Below are 18,613 nucleotides of genomic sequence, written 5' to 3'. Positions count from 1 at the left end.
GTGTCTAGTGTTGGGGTCTCACAGAGACTCCGAGGTACCACAGCATCCTGCTGCCCAGAACCGGTTCACCCCTCACCTCAAGGGGGCTCAGCCTCTGGATTCATGGGAATTGAAGTGGGTACAGGTGATGGGATATCACCTCCAAGACTGAGTTATGCCAAGTCCATGACCCCTGTCTGCATCCCTGTCTCCAGCACCACTCCCCTCTCTCTCTTTCCTCCCCAGAGCAAACAAATCCATTTAGCAAGTGTGTCCTGTGATAAAGACATGACAGTCACCCATCCTCTCATTGCAAAAACACTGAGGCTCAGCCAACATGGATCCTACCAGGAACACAGGCATAAACTCAGAGTCCGATCCTCCCAGCCGAGCCTCAGTGGAGCCTGGACTCCCAGCCTCCTGAGTCAAGGAAACAGAGGTGCCTAGCCGAGCCACCTTGGATGCAGCCGCACACAAACTGAACTCATCAATGCCCCTTGCTCTCAGTTGTGAGTAAGAGGGGAGGTGGTGTTTCACAACCCTGGACATCAAGTGCAGTCTCCAGGCTTTGGGGTGTGCCCTGGCCTCTCTCTATCTGCCCAGGCCCTCCAACTCACACTGGCCTTTTACCCAACCTCCTCCTAGGGCCAAACTCAATCCTGCCTCTCAATTTCTTCTGCCTTCCCCAACACACTGCTCCGCAAAATGAGCAGGGCTGGCTCTCTGTTATCATGCTGGTGTCAGCAGCAATGCCACCCCACTGACATCATTCTGAGTCCCAACCTAGGCACTCCAGCTGTCCTTGCCACATGTGGCCCTGTTTGGGCTCTGGCTCTTGCTCTTTTCTTTCATGTGCATGTGTTTTGAAGTTTTGAGTTTCTCCCACTGCAGAACTGCAGCTGTGGCAGGGTAGAGCTCATGAAGGTGACATTCTGAGCCACATCCAATCCCATCAGGACTGTTAACTGGGGTGACTGCTGGAACACAGTGATGAGTGAACACATGGGAGGTGGTTGGACCCACCTTGCCTATGAGTGGTTTCCTTTCAGGACAGGAATGTAGGGATGGGAGCCCCTGGCGTGGGATGCTTCGCACAAGGCGTGACCACGGGCTCTTTCCTGGCAAAAACTGGCTCCACTAAGCATGGAGAGCACTGTCATTCCTGGTGGCTAACAACAGCCCTGGACCCCAGAAAGGAACCCACACTCAAGATTAACGTCTGAGTGTGCGTGTCCTCGAGGAAATGAGGTCTCCTGATCCCAGGTGCAAAGGGGTAAGTCCTCTAACTCCAGGGGCCATGAAGGGACATCTGAGTTTCCCTTGTCCTTCTTTCCCTCTCTGAACCCATGGTGTCCTCACACTAACCACAGTTAGGACCCTGGCCTCATTCCCCAGTTGGGATCATTAGGCTCCATAAAGGACAGTCTCTAAGATGCTCAGTAAACCACCACCCTCTGCACAACCCATAACCCTATTCACCCAAGAGGCAAGAGGATTTCTATTCAGGAAAACCAGGAAAGGGAGAGCCTTTCTCAAGGACACAAGGACATTAGTGAGTGAGGGAGTGATTAATGGATGGAGAACTATTTCCACCACCAACTTCCAGGGGCATATATGGCCCTTTGGGCACAGGTACGGACCCTTTTTTTCCAATCAACTTTTTCAGAGAAGTGAGGCTGCCTTCTAGATGGCACGTCCACACTAAGGGGGTCTCCTACTTCTTCCACATGTACATATTGCAACGGGCCTCCCACTGTGCATCTGAGAACACTCTGTGGGCATCTGTAGCCTTTCAAGACCCCAGAAACCATGCGGGCACCCCAGCACCAGCAGAGCATTTGTGCACATCACAACAATCACCCCGGGTGAGAACTCTCCATTCCACTCTGTACTAGGCCCTGCCATCTGTACTGATCAGTCCAACCCCTCTCCTTCCTGTTTCTTGATTATACTACCATGGTTCCCACACATGGATGCCAGGGTGCTTGTGGCCCCCCCCAACCATTTGAGTTCCAGGAACAGTGGAATGTGTTTGGGAACTTCTGGATGACGGGAAGTCCCACCCTCCAGGGTTTCATCTTCAATGTAATGAGTGCAGAGGGAGCCAAGAGGGCTCTGTCAGGTAGAGAGAGGTGGGAGCTGATGGAGCCTCAACTAAGTGCCCAGGACTCTGGGTTCAGAGCTGGTGTTATGTGGAATTGTTGAGGGACGTGAAGAAAACCCAGCTCACTGTACGCAGAGACAGCAGATGCCCTCACGTGGTCAGGCTGCTGTGCTAATCAGAGCCCCGAGATGTTCCACAGGTGTGGAGGTGGGGAACCCACGTGCCAGCCCAGGCTGTTCCTGAGCACCTCTACCTGGATTCGAAAAACGTGACTCTGCATCAGAGTCCTCACATCAATGTATCCCGGCCCCCCACCCCAAAAGTTCTCTCAGAGACAGTGAGGTTCCACTGCTCTGGACTTGCCCTTTTCTCTGGGATTCTGGGGGACCATTAATTAGGAGGTCACAACAATTCTCAGCACACAGGCTGAGCCTACTGAGATCCCAGGAGTATCCAGGCATTGCTTCTATTTATAGTCCATCATGTCCCACAACACTGTGGACACGTATTGCACTCACCTAAAGAAACCACCAGGCCCAGGGCCTTCGTGCCACTGGCCTGCAGACACCTGGAGGAACAGGCAACCTATAGGCTGCGTGGAACCAAAGACCCTAGATCCTGGGATCTGAGCTGGACACACAGCTCATGTGCACACAGTCACCACTGTCACTAAGAGTGCAATTGAAACACCCGCAGAGTTAGCAGTGGACCTGATATGCCCACGAGTGGGGGTGAACTGCATCCCTTGAAAATGATCGTGTCCAGAGAAAGGCAAATTTATGAGGATTTCACTTATCTCAGATTCTCAATTATCAGGTTCATAAAAAGATAAAGTACAATGTTCTTTTCCTGGGCCTCAAGGGCACTAGAATTCCGCATTGATGGCAAGAGTATGTCCACGAGAGTTCTGGAGATGCATGGTGGTGACGCCTATACACCAACATCAACATGCTTAATGCCACTCAACTGTGTCCTCCAAAATGGTTTAATTACAAAACGGATGTTTGGTGTCAATTACCACAATGTAAATCCTTGGGAGACTGCTGATTGACTTATCTTAGCGTAAGTCAATGAATAAAGGTCCTCAGGTGTCAAGCTACAAAATGTGGGATGAGCATGGATGAGGATGGGTGGGAATATCCTCCCCCTCTAACACAATTAGGGAAGGATGTGCTGCCCTCAAGTGGCTGGGGGGCCTGGGATCCTGCCACAGAGGGGGATTACAAACCTCACATCCCCTGACCCAGGCCAGAAGACCAGGTAGAGTCCAAGGACCCTGGGGCGGCCCAATGGCAAGAAAGGTCAAAAGGAACTGGGATCTACCTGGACCCTCAATCCCCTACTCTGAGCAGGGCTGCATGACGAGGCCAGAGGCCATCCACAGCAATCTGCCTTTACAGAAAAACAGGGACTCCAGGCTGCCTCTGGCTCACTGACTCAGGGTGGTGTTTTCATAAAGCAAGACCACTTCCTCACATTTGACCAGCAGCTCATGCGCTGACAGCACAATGGCTGGCTTGACTCAGGCCCTGAGAAATGAAATAGAAAATTCATAGCAAACCCTTCTTTATCTCTTCCACATCATCAGGGGGTGTGATTCATTTCCATCAACAAAGATGTCTGAAATGATGTCTAAACATGCTGGGGACTCACCTCCGTGTGGAACTTTTCAGGATAAAGGGGATCAAATCTCATGAAGCAACTCTTCTCTCCTCTAGCCCATGGGCAATGCAAGGAACCTGCATGTTACCAGAGGCTCACTCTCTCTTCTCATGTCTTCTGGAAAGGATTCAGGAATGCTTCCTTCAAGGTGAAGCAGAAGCCTGCATTCCCAGCTGCACAGAAGTGTTTGAGGGCAGTGTCTCCCTTAAAACCCAAGAAGAAAAACAGGTCATTAAACAGGCACATGGATTAGAGTACATGATCAATGATCCCTCCTCCCTGAAGCCTTCCACATGCCCACCTTCCACACTCACAGAGAAATGCTTGGCCATTCTCAAGACCAGGAGACCATGATGCTCATCACCAGGAAGTCAATAGGAACATGAACAGAGCAGCATGGATTGCAGAAGGTGGCACACCAAGGATCTGCAGCACAGCTGCTAGAACACCAGAGCTTAACTTCAGTATTGACTTTCTGCCACCTGCCAAGTACGATGTTAATGTCAAGCACAACATGCAGATATGCAAGTAGTGGGTGACACGGTGCATCCATTCACAGAAGTGGGCAACATCTTCATTGGAACAAGGAAGTATCTTATCCTTACTCATCAAAATCATCACAAAGAATAAAATGGATGCAAGACTTCTCATTTCACTATCATGTAGCTGTTGGAATTCCCTATTAAATAATATCTCCTCCAAAATAAAAAATATCTCAGACATGTGTCAACTATTCGATGGATGACATTTTAAAAACTAGGCCTTTACTTCATATTTATGTATGCTATAGCCCTGCCTAAGGCTCTTTGAGAAAGGAGCACATAGAATTGGATCTTTGCAAATCTCACATTTGCCGATAAATATTACCGACAATGTCAGGCATGGCGAAGTGAAAAGTGGGACTTTGGATACTCAAAGAATGCTATGTTGTGAGATTGGTGTCTCTGACTCATAGACAGCATGTGGTTTCTATGAAAGCTGGTGAGGGAGCAGGAGTAACGAAGCTCATGGAACAGGTGACCTCAGGGAATACTGACAGATAGGCCAAACTGGAGAACATGTTCCAGCTAACATTGGTATTTGGGCTCCTGAGCCCAGTCCTGTTTTAAAAAAAGTTGCAGACAGGCAGTGTTCATGTACAAAATGTCTACCATGTAAAAGTGGGTAATTGAAATGTCATCTAGGTACACATCTGATAGAATGGTCTGCCAACCTATGAATTTCATTCTAACAAATAAAAAGAAAAACACAGACATGAGACATAAAGATAAAACCTTGTCTTCACCAGGATGCCTAAAAATAAGTTTTATTTGCCTCATGCAAATAGCTTTCAATAGAACTTCTGATTTCTGAATGAACCCATTCAATTTTATAATGCACAGATCATAAGGTTTTCTTTACAGAATATTCTCTTCTTCTTCTTCTTAAAGCCTCACATAGAAAATGTCTCACAGGACATAGGAGGGGAATGACCCAAAGGATGAGAGAATGGCTGGAACCGTTCTCAAATGTGCCCATGTAGCCTAAAGTTTGAAGGCACCTAATTGTACTCTAAAACAATGATGAACCTATTTGATCCATTAATTAATAAATAGCACCGCTTTACCACTTGAACCAAATCACAGAAAAATGGAAACAGATGATTGAATTCCTCTTCTCCCATCACTTCCTGGCCCAGACTCTCCCCAGAGGTGGCTCTGGTCATCTGTCTATTAGGGAGTCACCCGTGGTCCCTTATCTCTCAGAAAAGAAAATCACCTCAGCTACTGTCCCTAAAGCCAATTGATGGCTGCGGTTTCCACACTGTGTGGATCTGGAGAGATGCACAGTGCTGCTGGACCAGCCTATGTTCAGGGCTGTGTCTGTGTCCCACAGCTGAAACATGTGGTCCAGGGTCTTCTTTCCACCCACAGGTCCTAAGAACTTGCAGTCAGCACGTGCCTCCTTATTCACTGTGGCCACAGACTTCCTGCCAATGGCCATTGCATTGTACATGTCTTATAATTTAACACGGCATTGAAATGAACTTCCTTCTGGGAGCTTCCCAGGGCACGTCCCAAGACCTGAATTTCTGTGTTGTAGGGAGCATAGCATTCGTGCATTTTTTAAGTTTCATGGATAATGTTAAATGTGCCTCCAAAGTGTATGAAAAAAGCTTATCTTCCTATCCCCTCCCAGCACATATTATCAACATCCTTAATTTTGGTAAAAAATAAATAAATAAAACACATCATTTGAGCCTGTGTTCATCTTCTTGCCAGCTGTGTTCCAGTGACCTCCTCCCATGCATAGTGCTCATCTGTGTTTCTCCTCGTGCCTCCTGTTATACTGGGTTGCCATTTCCTCCCAATCAGTCCCTCTGTTTTGACAATGTTTGGGGCATATTTCGTTGGAGAGTAGTTTCTAACGTGGATGGTCAATTGAACCATCTTGACAGCTTTGGGTTTTGAGGATTGAAGCCAACCCTCCCCATTTCTAGGCCACAGCCTCTTCTCCTAGATTTCTACCAGTATTCCAGTAAATATTTCATTTAATTTGGTTGGTCTCTGTGTCTGGGTTCAAGACTTAGGTCCTGCACTTGCTAGCAGGGACATTGTGCTTTCTGGTTTGTTGTGTTGGCTTCTTGGGGACACTGTGAGGATCAGGTAGGCAAGGCAGGTAGAGTGGCTGGCCTAGAGCATGGCCCAGAGGGAGCGTTTGATCAACATTATTTGTAAAATGACAGCTGTCAATTATCACAACCAACATGAAAGGCCATCCTAATAATCATCATTATTAAAATATTGGTCACAATAATGTTTTCTACTTCTATGGTACAACTGTATTATACTCTCCATGAGTGAGGTCACAGGCCATGTGTCATTGTGTGCCTGCTTCTGTCACTTAGCCTGGAGGCCCCTGGCATAGTTTGCGCTTCAGGACTGGAAGCTCTTTTACGATACAGTTTTCAAGTGGCCATTGGTCGCCTGATGGTTCTCCATGGGGTCATCTGAGCCTGGCTTGCATCTGGCTCCTGCAAGCAACATCCTGTTTTGCTAGAAACTCCATCGAAAGAGGCTTGGAACTCCTGCTCTCTTGTTCATCTCTGAAGTTCTGCCATTTCTTCTCAGATGGCTCCATCTCCAAACCCCCTCCCCTGCTCCAGGGCTTTGAAGCGGTTTCTTTGGAAGCTTCTGCACAGGGTTAAGGACAAGCCATTCCTCACATGCTCCTTCAACAAAAGGAAGAGAGGGACCAGAGGGGCCATAGGGAGCAACCTCCTGCTCTGTTCCAGGCAGCCACTTCCAGGCTGGGGCTGCAGCCTGGGGCTCTCAGGACGGCTCTGGCTAAGGGGGAAGCCCTACCCAAGCCTGGGTCACAGCCTCCTATGCCCCAGGGCAGCTGGTGAGCACTGGTGGAGGGTGGAGGGGAAGGCTTGCACCCCAGGAGTCGGGTCTGGACAGCATTCAGGTGGGAAGAGACCACTGGTCACCAAGGGGATGTGAAGCAGGGGGTGACCCAGGGCAGCCATGAGATCTCCTCTAAAGAACACTGTGGTCCCAGCAGTACAAAGGGACTGAGTGACATTATTACTCTTCCCTGTTTTAAGGACAGAGGTGTGGAAGGGATTCCTGAGAGTCACAGAAAACGTGGCTCACAGGTTTCATTTTGCCATCTAGGCGTGACTTTGGCCGCACTGGTGGCAATTCCCCGGACCTTTGATGAGCCCCCTGGCATCCTCCCAGTGAGTCCTCCCAGGCCCAGTCTCAGGGGCAGACAGCTGCTCTGACTGCTCTCCCTGGACCTGAGGATCACATGGGGTTTTGAAATTCTTTTTGTTGCCGCACTGGGCATTGAGCCCAGGGCCTTGCACATGCTAGGCAAGTGCTCTACCGCGGAGCTCACCCAGCCCTGAGGGTGACAGGTTTGGAGAGCATTTGCTACCTGAGTCTTGGTGAGGTGAATCCTCATAGCCCTGAAGTCAGCACGTTTCTCTACCAGCTGCGTTTGCAGGGTTAAGATCTTAGCTTGAGTTTTGATTTCCCTTATTTCTTCACTTCTCTCTCTCTCTCTCTTTTGGTACCAGGGGTTGAACCAAGGGGTGCTTTACCACTGAGCCACATCCCCAGCCCTTTTTAAAATACTTCATTACAGACAGAGTCTCACTGAGTTGTTCAGAGCCTCACTAAATGGCTAAGGTTGGCTTCAAACATGTCATCCTCCAGCCTCAGCCTCCAGAGTTGCTGGGATTACAGGCATGCACCACTGCCCTCCAGCTCTGCACTATTCTTAATCAGAGAACATGTGGGGCTATGTTTACTAGTTATGAATTGAGTTGCCCTCCAGAGAAAAGGAAAAGTAACAAAGCACTGCTGTGTGGGCAAATCATTAATGACCCCAGGACAGGGTCAGCTTTCTCGCAAGGAAACCCCACTGCGAAAAAGGAGCCCCTTGGCCAACGCAGTGGTGCACTCCTGGAATCCCTGCACCTCAGGAGGCTGAGGCAGGAGGATCAAAAATTTCAAAATCAGCCTTAGCAATGGCAAGGCACTAAGCAAATCAGTGAGACCCTGACCCTAAATCAAATTCAAAATTGGGCTGGGGATGGGGTTCAGTGGTCAAGCATCCCTGAGATCAATCACCGGTACCACCCCCCACCCCCCACCCCCCACGAAATAAAAGAGCCTCTGCTAAGGACTTCCATGTTGGCTGAGGCAGCTGCCTGCAGTGGGTGTCCTGCAGAATGCAGTCAATCTCCCCAGGCCTGGGCTGTGGGTAGGGGTTGGCCCGGAGACCAGGGGTTAGCCCCCAGCTAATGATCACTTGGTATTGTGGTTTGGATTTCAAATGTCCCCATTGCCCATGTGCTAAAGTCACCAGCCTGTGGCCCTTGGGACATAATGGAAACTTTAGTAGGTGGGGCCTCCTGGAAGGAATGAGATCATTAGGGGTGTGACCTTGAGGGGGATATTGGGACCCAGCCCAGTCCTACCCACCCTCTTCCCAGTTACCCAGAGATGAGCAGCCTCCTCTGTCATGTGCTCCAGCTGCCAGGATGTCCTACTGTGCTGCCACAGGCCCAAAGCAACAGGGCTAAGGTGCCATGGACTGAGAGGTATGCAGCCATGAGCCAAAAGAAACCCTGTTTCCTTTTAAGGGGATTCTCTCAGATGCTTTGTCACAGCAACAGAAAGCTGACAGCACCCTTGGTCTGTGACCCCGCTTTATAGATGGGGATGCTGAGGGCTCACAGGAAGCCGAGCAGCCCCAGGTCACATGGTCCCGTAAAAACAATTATTATCCATTCATTCACTGACTACATGGCAGGAGTTGGACTCCAGATCTCAGTGTTTGAAAAAGTTGTGTTTCCTTCCTGCCCCTTAGTCCCTCACTCTCTTTTTTTGTATGAATCCAAGAAGGACCTTCAGGAGATTGCAATGCCACCCAGTCATCGTAGCCAGCTTTGTACTTGAACATGAAGTTCATGGGATGTTTCTGCTTCACATTGTTTTAGTCACTAGTCATCAGAGAGCTCTGTGCTTTCACCTACAGAGTGCCACCCCACTTCCCTGCTGCAAGGGCTCTTCCTGCCAGGTCACCTGCTGGATGGAGGGCACTGCCCAGTGCCCTAGATCTCTCTTGAATGTCCTGTGACCAACCCACTGCAGGCCAGGCAGACATCCACAGAAAAAAAAACAGCGAGAGGGTCTGGCGCCCCCTGCAGAAAGCACCCCTGTCCAGGTACTGTTATATAGATGCCCACAGAACATTCCTCAAACCTGCAGCAGCTTGGACTGCATCCAAATGCAACCACAGGCCGAACACAGTGCCACCCACCTGTGCTAGAGTGACTCCGGAGGTTGAGGCAGGAGGATTGTGGGTTTGAGGCCAGGTTTAGCAACTTACTGAGGCACTGTCTTAAGATAAAGAATTAAAAGGGCTGAGGATGTAGCTCAGTGGCAGAGCCCCTGGTCCAATCCCCAGTACCAAGAGGAGGTGGAGATACCAGAGATGGGAACTTCTGAGTTGGGTCAATGGTAACTCCAAGTCCAATGAGACTGAATGCACAGGGGAAGCTTTAACCCCCAAAAGAAAAGGAGGCAGAGAGCTTCAGCTCCAGGTAAAGGACTAGGAATTGAACCCGGGTGCCTTACCACTGAGCACACCCCAATCCTTTTTATTCTTGTTTTGAGAAGGGGTCTTGCTACGTTGCTGAGGGTCTCACTAAATCACCAAGGTTGACCTCAAGTGATCCTCCTGCCTCAGCCTCCTGAGAATCTCTGGGATTACAGGCATGCACCACCATGCCCAGCAGGAAAGGAACTTTTATCAGTGCAGCCACACGGGAAAGGCAGGGGACCCACATCTTAGCCTGTCTTCAGGGGGTGACAATGACTTGGAGCTTTTATAGAGAGGGGAATGAGGGCAAGGGCTTGGGCTTTGCACAGCTTCCAAAGCAGGTGGTCCTGACCAGTTGAGGTCTGTCCATCTTCCCAGGATTGGCCAGGTGGTGCCTTGTCAGGAGAGCAGTGTCACCTGCTTTGGCTCTCAGATGCACATCAATCAGACCTTGTTCCTGGGACATGAAACAGACTGCATGGGGGCGGGGGTCTGGATTCTGAATTAAGAGCAACTTCCTTCTGCTGAAAATAGAGACGGGCTGCAACCCCACGCCCACCTCAGGAGCCAGAAAAGCTAAGATGGGTCCCACCCTTCCTCAGGCCTGAACACAGGCTATAGGCCTAGGCATTTTCTGTGTTTTTCCCATTTTTGCTTTTCTTCAGGCCAAGGAAATTCACGTATGTAGATCACTTGGGTTTTGTTTCTATAAACTGTAACCACTTCTGTGGGTCAGAGGCTTCTTCCAAGCCTTCTGGCTGCTTCTCCCCAGTTTGATCAAAGTTCTTTATTTTTTCCTTTTTCTTTCTTTCTTTCTTTCTTTCTTTCTTTCTTTCTTTCTTTCTTTCTTTCTTTCTTTCTTTCTTTCTTTCTTTCTTTCCTTCCTTCCTTCCTTCCTTTCTTTCTTTCTTTCTTTCTTTTTTTTTTTTTTTTGCCTGTTCCTTGTGCTGGTGGGCACTGATGCAGCCCGCAGGGTCCAGTAACAAATCCAAGGTGACTCAGGCAAAGGGGATGGATGGGCCATATATTGAGGCAGAGATGCTGCCCTTCTAATTCTGCCTTTAGCCATCCATTGGATGTCTGTGGGTAGAGGTGGAGGGCTGGAGTCCTCCTTACAAACTCCCCAAGACTCAAGTCAGCAAACACTGAAAGCCCTGTCGCCCTCAGGGACAGGGCCCCAGACAGTTCCTCCGTGCCTCCCAAAAGCTGTCAAGGGAGAAGTCACTTGGGGCCCTACTCCAGGAGGATCATCAAGGGGCGGGACAGGGGGACTTCAGGTAAAAAGCCGCAGCCAGCTCGCCCTAGGACCCCAGCCCTCACCAGCCCCACCGCGTTCCTGGACAGAAAGGTTTCCATCCTCACTGGGTGTCCCTGCAGCAGGGCCCCAAGACTGCCCTGGAAAGGGATCTGTCAGGTGTGAGTGACCGATTTCCCTGATATATGCTGCTCAGCACCAGTATCCCCTTCTCTAGGCTCGGCAGAGTCCCCTGAACCTGCAATGTGCCCAGATGTGCCTGGCCTGCAGCCCTGGCTCTGAACCAGCCTCGTGGAACACTGGGTGCACAGTGGAGGCCCGTGAGGAGTGTCCTCCTCCCAGTGCGCACCTCCTACTCATCCCTTGGCACATCCCCAACCCTCTTTGCTCCCGGGACCCCTCACCTTTCTTTCCAAAGGCCTTGGAATCCCCAAAGGATTGATGCATGAGGGAAGGGACCTGCATCTGGGGGCAGAGACCTCGCTTTAGCATCATGTTGCCTACGTGGTACTTACACCCCTGAAGATCTCGCCCAGCATTTGAAGCAGGATTGATTTAGCCACGCAGCAGGTAAGCATTGATAAGCTCAAAACATTGCATGGACAGGAAAGAGATTTCTTCTGCAATCAATTTCTACATCATAGTCTTCAGTAAAGGAAGAGACCACTTGGGGGCTTCTCTGTCCCCTGTTGGTTGTAGCTAATTTCAAAAAACAGTTTCAATGAAGGGCAGCAACCTGCACATTTCAAGCATACTCTGCTGAGTTCCAATACTATGCATCAGCTGTGAGGGCACCACAATCAATATAAACAACATGTCTATCACCCTAAAAGTTTCCTCCTGCCTCTCTGCAATCCCTTCACACCTCCACCATCCCCCCTCACATCTCCAGGTGACCCCTGATCTGCTTTTTGTTACTATATACTTTCTAGAAGTTTCAATAAACGGAATCATACAGCATGTTTTATTTTTTTTTTAAATCTGGCTTCTTTCAACATAATTATTTTGAGCATCACCAAGGTTAAGTGCCAATAGCTCACCCTTTCCTATTTTGGAGTGATCAACTGTCTCTTAAGGTGGGCCTGGGGAGTCTGCATCCACTTACCTGCTGACAGACATCTACACTGTTTCCAGTTCTTGTCTATAAACAAAGCTGCTATGAAAATGTGTATAGTAGTCTTGGCAAAGGCAGGTTGTAATTGATGGATTTCTGGAGGCTCAGTAGGAAAGTTGAATATTGAAAACTCCAGGGAGGGAACCCAGTGGGCAGAGCTTGTTCTGCAGAGTGAAGTCCTGAGTTTAATTAACCCCCAGCACCAAAAAAAAAAAAAAAGAAAAGAAAAGAAAAGAAAAAAGAAAGAAAGAAAGAAACAGAAAAAAGAAAAACTCAGAACCACCGCCAGATCACAGGGGCCCTCCACCTTTGTGGGTTTCACCTGCAGGAGTTCAGTGTTCCCACTGAGACTGTCTCCAGGTTCCTCATGTTTCTGGACCTTTCTGACATAGGCCAGAGCATTCTGTTCCTAAAAAGGCTGCCCTCTAGAGAAACTGCTTTATCAGAGTCTGATCAACTGGGAATCACCAGAGCCTGTGTCACCTGGGGGAAGGCAGGCACCCAGCTCCAGCACCCTGAGTCCTGCTGTTCCACCTAAGAGGGCAACAGGGAGAAGCACTGGGGACATTCCCAGCCCAGGATGCAAGCTCAGGAGACAGGGACCCACTGGAGGGGCCACAGAAAGCTTGCCTCCCACTCCTGGACACTCCCCAAGGCCTATTTCCAGGAGCTCCCTTCCCCAGTGCTAGAGTTACAAGGCAGACTAAAAGGCAAGGGCCTGAGAGAGGAGCAAGCACAGACACTAGACTCCCACCAGGAGGGATGCTGGGACCCTCAGACCAGGAACCCCTCAAATAACCACGACTAACCTGCCAAGGGCTCTAAAGGAAAGAGGGAGAACAGGCAGGAGCAGAGGGGACAAGGCAGAAAGAGATGGAGACACAAAATGGTGGGAAACAAATGAGGAAGAGCTTTGATGAGCTCATTAACATACTGGACTCCACTGAGCAAAGAATGTCTCAGCTTCCAAAACACGAAAGCAAAGCAAGATAGGGAGAGGGAGAGGGAGAAGAGGGAGAGGGAGAGGGAGATGAGGGAGACAGGGAGAGGGAGACAGGGAGAGGGAGATGGAGAGGGAGATGGAGAGGGAGAGGGAAAGAGAGAGAGAGAAGGAGGGGGCAACAAGGGAGAGGGAGACAGGGAGAGGGAAAGGGAGACATGGAGAGGAGTGGGGGAGGAGAAGGGAGAGGTAGAGGGGGAGAGAGGGAGATGGAGAGGGAAAGGAGGAGAGGGAGAGGGAGAGGGAGAGAGGCTGAGGGGGAGGGAGACAGGGAGAGAAAGAACCAACATCTAAGAACTGTGGGAAGATAAGAGGTGTCATGTAGACAAGATGGGAATCCAAGGAAGAGAAGAGGAGAACTTCCCAAACTAGTACCAAATCAAAGTGGCTCAGAGAACTTCAAGCAGAAGGAACAACAAAATAACTCCACCCAGCCTCAGCCTCCAGGAATCCAAACTGCAGCACCAAGAGAAAGCCAAGCCAACACGAAAACAGAACCACCATCAAACACACACACCCTAAAGGGGCCAGAGGAAGAAGCCCGGCCTCTGGGAACAGAGACACAATATATCCAACTGCTCAGAAAGTATTCAAGGAAGAGCGTGGAGCAAAACACTTAGAAGTGTTGAGGTGAAAGCCCCCCAACCTACAGCCATGTCCTGAAAACTCAGCCTCAGAGTGAAGAGAAATAGAGACTCTCAGACACACCACGGAGGGACTGTGTCACCAGGAAGCTGCCTGGCAAGAAATGATAAAAGAAGTCCTTTAAAGACAAGGACCATGATCCCGGCCAGAAAGAGACTTACATAAAAAAGAAAAACAACTTAAGTTTTCTTGGATAAGTTTGTTCAGAACAAAATTAACAAATGTCCTCGATGAGAACTGTATACGTACATGTGAGATGACAGTGTGACACCACCCTGGTGCGGGGTGGCAGAAGCACCAGGAATGCTTTGTTGCTGTGAGGTACTGACACCAGTCTCGACCCGGCAGTGTCATCCAAAAGTGGACCTGGGTTAGTTATCAGTATACACTACAACCACTAAAAAAGGTTTTTAAAAAGAAGTATAACAGGTGTGCTGAGAAATGTGAGTAGATGGAATCAAAAGGCAGGAAAAGAAGAGACAGACAAAAACAGGCACAAAGAACCAGGGCAATTACACAGAATGGTACCAAGCACAGCAGATGCTATTTCAACTGGATCAATAATCACATTATACGTCAGGGGCCTAAACGTACCAATTATCAGAGATTATCAGAGGGGTTCAAAAAACAGGTTCCAACCCTTTGGTGTCTAGAAGTCCACTTAAAATATACAGTAGTACCCCCACCCAGGGATACATCCCGAAACTCCCAGTGGATGCCTGAGCTGCAGATGGCACTGAGCCCTATATACACTGTTTCCCCCTATATCTACATTCTTATGACTGTTATAAATTAGGCACAGGAGGAGATTGACAATGGTAACTAATAGTAAAATAGAATAATTTTAACATAATTCAATAAACTTCCCACCATCATTCCCCTTAAGCTTTAAGTAAAATATGGGGTATGTGAGTGTCAGCAGTAATACTGCAACAGTCCATCTGATAACCAAGATGGCTACCAAGAGTGAGTAACAGGCAGGGAGCGTATACAGTGTTGACACACTGGACAAAGGGACAATTCATACCTCAGGGGGACAGTGCGACACTTCATAGCATTACACACAATGAAATATAATTTAAAACTTAGGAAATTTTTTTATTTCTGGAATTTTCCACTTAACAGTTTGGGACTGCAGTTGACCACAAGTACCTGAAACCTTGGCGAGCTGAATCGTGGGTACGAGGGGACCACCGTAGATTAAGAGTGAAGTGTTGAAGAGGGAAACACGGGGCCAACTCTAGTGAAGGAAAGCAGTAGTCACTGTATGAAGCTCAGACTATATTAACTACGTGCAAGGAAAACTGCCAATCATATAGAGGGACACCACCTGAATGATGATGGGACAGTTCTCCAAGATGTACCATACTCAGGGAGCACGCACTGCACGGCAGAACATTAAAATACTTGAGAACTGCGAGGAGAGGTGGGTGATGCCATGACCAAAGCTGGAGACAGGACCAGCCTGCTGCCAGAAGTGGACAGACCCTGAAGGGGAACACCAGGAGGACAAAGTTAAGCTCAACAGAACACAGCACAGTGCGCTGACAGGATGTGCACAGGTGTTCAGAGGGCTTGCACTTAGTGCGGTCGAGGAACGGCTGCTTTGAACTTCCCAGGCTTCTCTTTGGGGCCGCCTGTTCCTTGTTCCCCTTCTCCTCTTTTCTTGCCTTCTCTTGGATTGAGGGTTTATTGAGTTTGTTCTGTGGTGCGGGGGATGGAACCCATAGCTTCCCACATCGATGCAAGCAATCCACCACTGAGCTGGGTCCCAAGCCTTTTTCCCCCCCCCCCAAGAAAACCATGTCTTTAAAAGCTTTAAAAACAAATAATGCTATTTTGCAAATATGACTTTGCTTAACGAGGGCCACCAACTTACAGCACTGTGATGTCAGGAACACAGAGTGTGCAGGGAAACTAACTAATGCTGCTACAGTTGGGAGATTGGCTGCTGTTGCTGACTGAAGTGTGGGTGATACACATTGGGACTTGTGACCCATCAGATCAGCGTAGTTAATGGTCACCCAACTCCCTGCACAGGCTTGGGTCTGATCACATATTCTGCCTGGATAGATATTTCAGCCTCTTTTGTATATAAAAGACACACACATACTCTCTCTCTCTCTCTCTCTCTCTCTCTCTCACTCACACACACACACACTCTCACACTCTCTCTCTCTCTCTCTCTCTCTCTCTCTCTCTCTCTCTCTTTCACACACACACACACACACACACAAACACACACACACACACTCACACATACATGTATGTCCTGTCATACAAACATGTAAAATTGTCTTCAAGGGCACACATTAAATAAACAAGTATTACGCGCCTCAGGCAACCCTATTCAGTATAAATACATACACATTTTTTTGCATTTTGTTTTTTTTGTACCAAATTTCTACATTATCTAGCAACTTGCAAAAGAAAAGTTTCTTTTTTTCTGATACAAAATGTCTCTAAAGACTCGTTATGTTTGGACTTTAATCAAAGGATATGTATAATCAACCAATCAAGAGCATTGTATGTTTGCCCAGCCCTTTCTGAGACAGGGTCCTGCTATGTTGCTGAGGCTGCACTTGAACCTGGGAAACTCCTGCACAGCCTCCTGAGCAGCTAGGATTACAGGTGTGTGCCACTGCACCAGCACACACCTGTATTTTTAAGATTGCACCTCATTCTCTTTGCTGGCTTAATAGCTACAGCTCTGTGTCACGCTAGTGACTCCTTTACAATAGGGTTTAAGTGCACATCTTTACCTTAACCAGTCCACCTTCAAATGACCCCTTGAGAGAATCAGGTGACAGCATATTTCCAGGACTCCTGCCTGGTCTCTGTGTTGTTATCATACATTGCACATCTACATGTGTAAAAAAAATGTTGGCATTAATTGTGCTTTAACTACTCTATTGTCTTAAAGGCAATAAACTGGGGGACTGTGACAAGGGCCTACCTGGGTAGGCAGAGGATTGGAGGAGGATGGGGGCAGAGAAAGTATTCAAAGAAACAGGAAATGATGATCTGCCCACGGAGGAGGAACATGGTGGGTCACACCCCTTACAGGGGCCTGTGTCCACAATACTAAAGCATCTTTACAACTCAATGATAAAAACACAAATAACTCAATTTTTCAAATGGGCAAAAAGAGGTGAAGAGACATTTCTCCAGACACCACACAAGAGGTGTCAAGCGTGTGACAAGAGGTTCCTGCTGCTGGCACTTGATGTGCAAGTTGGAACAATGAGGCACTTCCTGCCACCAGGGCAGCCTGGGCCCTGCTGGAGGTGGGTGCAGCTGTGAGGGACAGGGCAGGAGGTCACCTCCCAGGGATGGGTCAGCCCGAGCGGGCGTCGGGCACAGCCACCACAGCCCTTCATGTCCCTGTGCACATTACCCCTGGGTGGGTCTTTTCCTGTCTCCCTGCTCCATTTGCTTTTGCTGGTTTCATGGAGTATTTAAAGTAGTCTTGAACTGAGGTCAGTACATAATGTCCCTGCCACACTGCCTGGCACAGATCACGTGATCAATAAATCAAAACTAGAATTATTTATTTGTAAATAAAGAAGGTTGAAATTACCTCAAAAAAGAAAAAAGAGGTGACACAGCAAGATGTGACGGGGGAGTCCCAGGCGCCTAGGGCAGCAGGCACGGTGTTGCAGTGGGGGAGCCAGGTGGCAGGAAGGTCAGGTGGAGGCCCTCTTGAGACCTGACCAAATAGAGCGCTTCATTCCCTGTGCAGCCTTCACTTCTTCCCAGTCCAGCCTGATGTCGGGAACCTCCTCTTCTGGCTCAGGATCCTTCCTCAAGGCCTCCCGGGGGGAGCCGACCAGGATGGGCAGGGGGCCACCTTCCTCCCGGAATTCCACCACATGGAGACCTTTCTTGTCGGCCAGCTGTTGGTGGGTTTCCTGGGCAAGACCAAAGTGAGAACAGCAGTTAGGTCTCCAAGGGTCCCTGTGGCTATAGGAGTGAGAGGCACCACCACAGGGGTGGGGTGGGGGTGGGAGTGCAGAACCCACCAGAGAGCTTGGGGGAAAGAGCAGTGCCAGCTGATTCTGGGTGGTTAAACCACAGTGGCTGTCACAGGGGGATGCCTCAGCCCACCTTCCCACCCCAAACTGGGGTACGCCAGGCCTCGCCTTCCAAACTCCCTAAGCACGTGCCTGCTGGGCCAAGCACCAAGCCTGAAACTGGTGGAGCCCTGAGATCTAACAACCAAATCACAGGAGGTCCAGGGGGGAAAGGACATCAAGGACCCCACGGGTGCTCAACCCTGGAAACACTATGGGACAAAACACCTGACTTCTTCAACATAACAGCAGCAAGAGGGGAAGAGAGAGGGACAGACCAAGAGAGACTTAAAAGACACAGGAGAAACTTTAGAAGTGCTGACATCTTCTCAACTGGATTGAATCAAATCAACGGGATTGAATCAAAAACTGTGTAAAAAAAATGTTTTTAAATCGGACGATTGGATAGATTTGAATGAACAGATTCGATACTTGATAATACTGAGTCATGATATTTAGGAATGGTAAGGGTACCATGACATTTTTTTTTCCCCAGTGCTGGGGATCAAACCTGGGCCTTAAGTGTTCCTAGCAAGCGCTCTACCATAGAAGTAAACGGATCCTTTAGATCCTCTAAAGGATCAGAATCAGAAACCACTTCTCAGGTTTCTGATTCTGATCCTTTAGAAATACACTGAAATATTTACGAATGAAATAAAATGGGACCTGAGATTTGGTTCAA

The 18,613-nt window shown here is 48.8% G+C and overlaps 1 protein-coding gene across 1 annotated transcript in view; it reads right to left on the bottom strand.

The window, feature by feature from the left end:
- Positions 1 to 3,788: 3,788 nt before the first annotated feature.
- LOC101963126 (small ribosomal subunit protein uS5m) overlaps positions 3,789 to 18,613 on the bottom strand; it is a 34,472-nt gene continuing 19,647 nt past the window's right edge. Inside the window, 6 exon segments of the mRNA XM_078035478.1 lie at positions 3,789 to 3,949; positions 11,615 to 11,798; positions 12,205 to 12,392; positions 14,108 to 14,255; positions 15,011 to 15,346; positions 17,439 to 17,769. Coding sequence (XP_077891604.1) covers positions 17,545 to 17,769 — 225 coding nt within the window. The 3' untranslated portion in view covers positions 3,789 to 3,949; positions 11,615 to 11,798; positions 12,205 to 12,392; ... (1 more) ...; positions 15,011 to 15,346; positions 17,439 to 17,544.

This window comes from Ictidomys tridecemlineatus, chromosome Y (assembly GCF_052094955.1).
Source record: "Ictidomys tridecemlineatus isolate mIctTri1 chromosome Y, mIctTri1.hap1, whole genome shotgun sequence".
Lineage (NCBI taxonomy): Eukaryota > Metazoa > Chordata > Mammalia > Rodentia > Sciuridae > Ictidomys > Ictidomys tridecemlineatus.
Note: the sequence above shows the minus strand (reverse complement) of the source record. Positions and strands in the feature narration are given on the sequence as shown.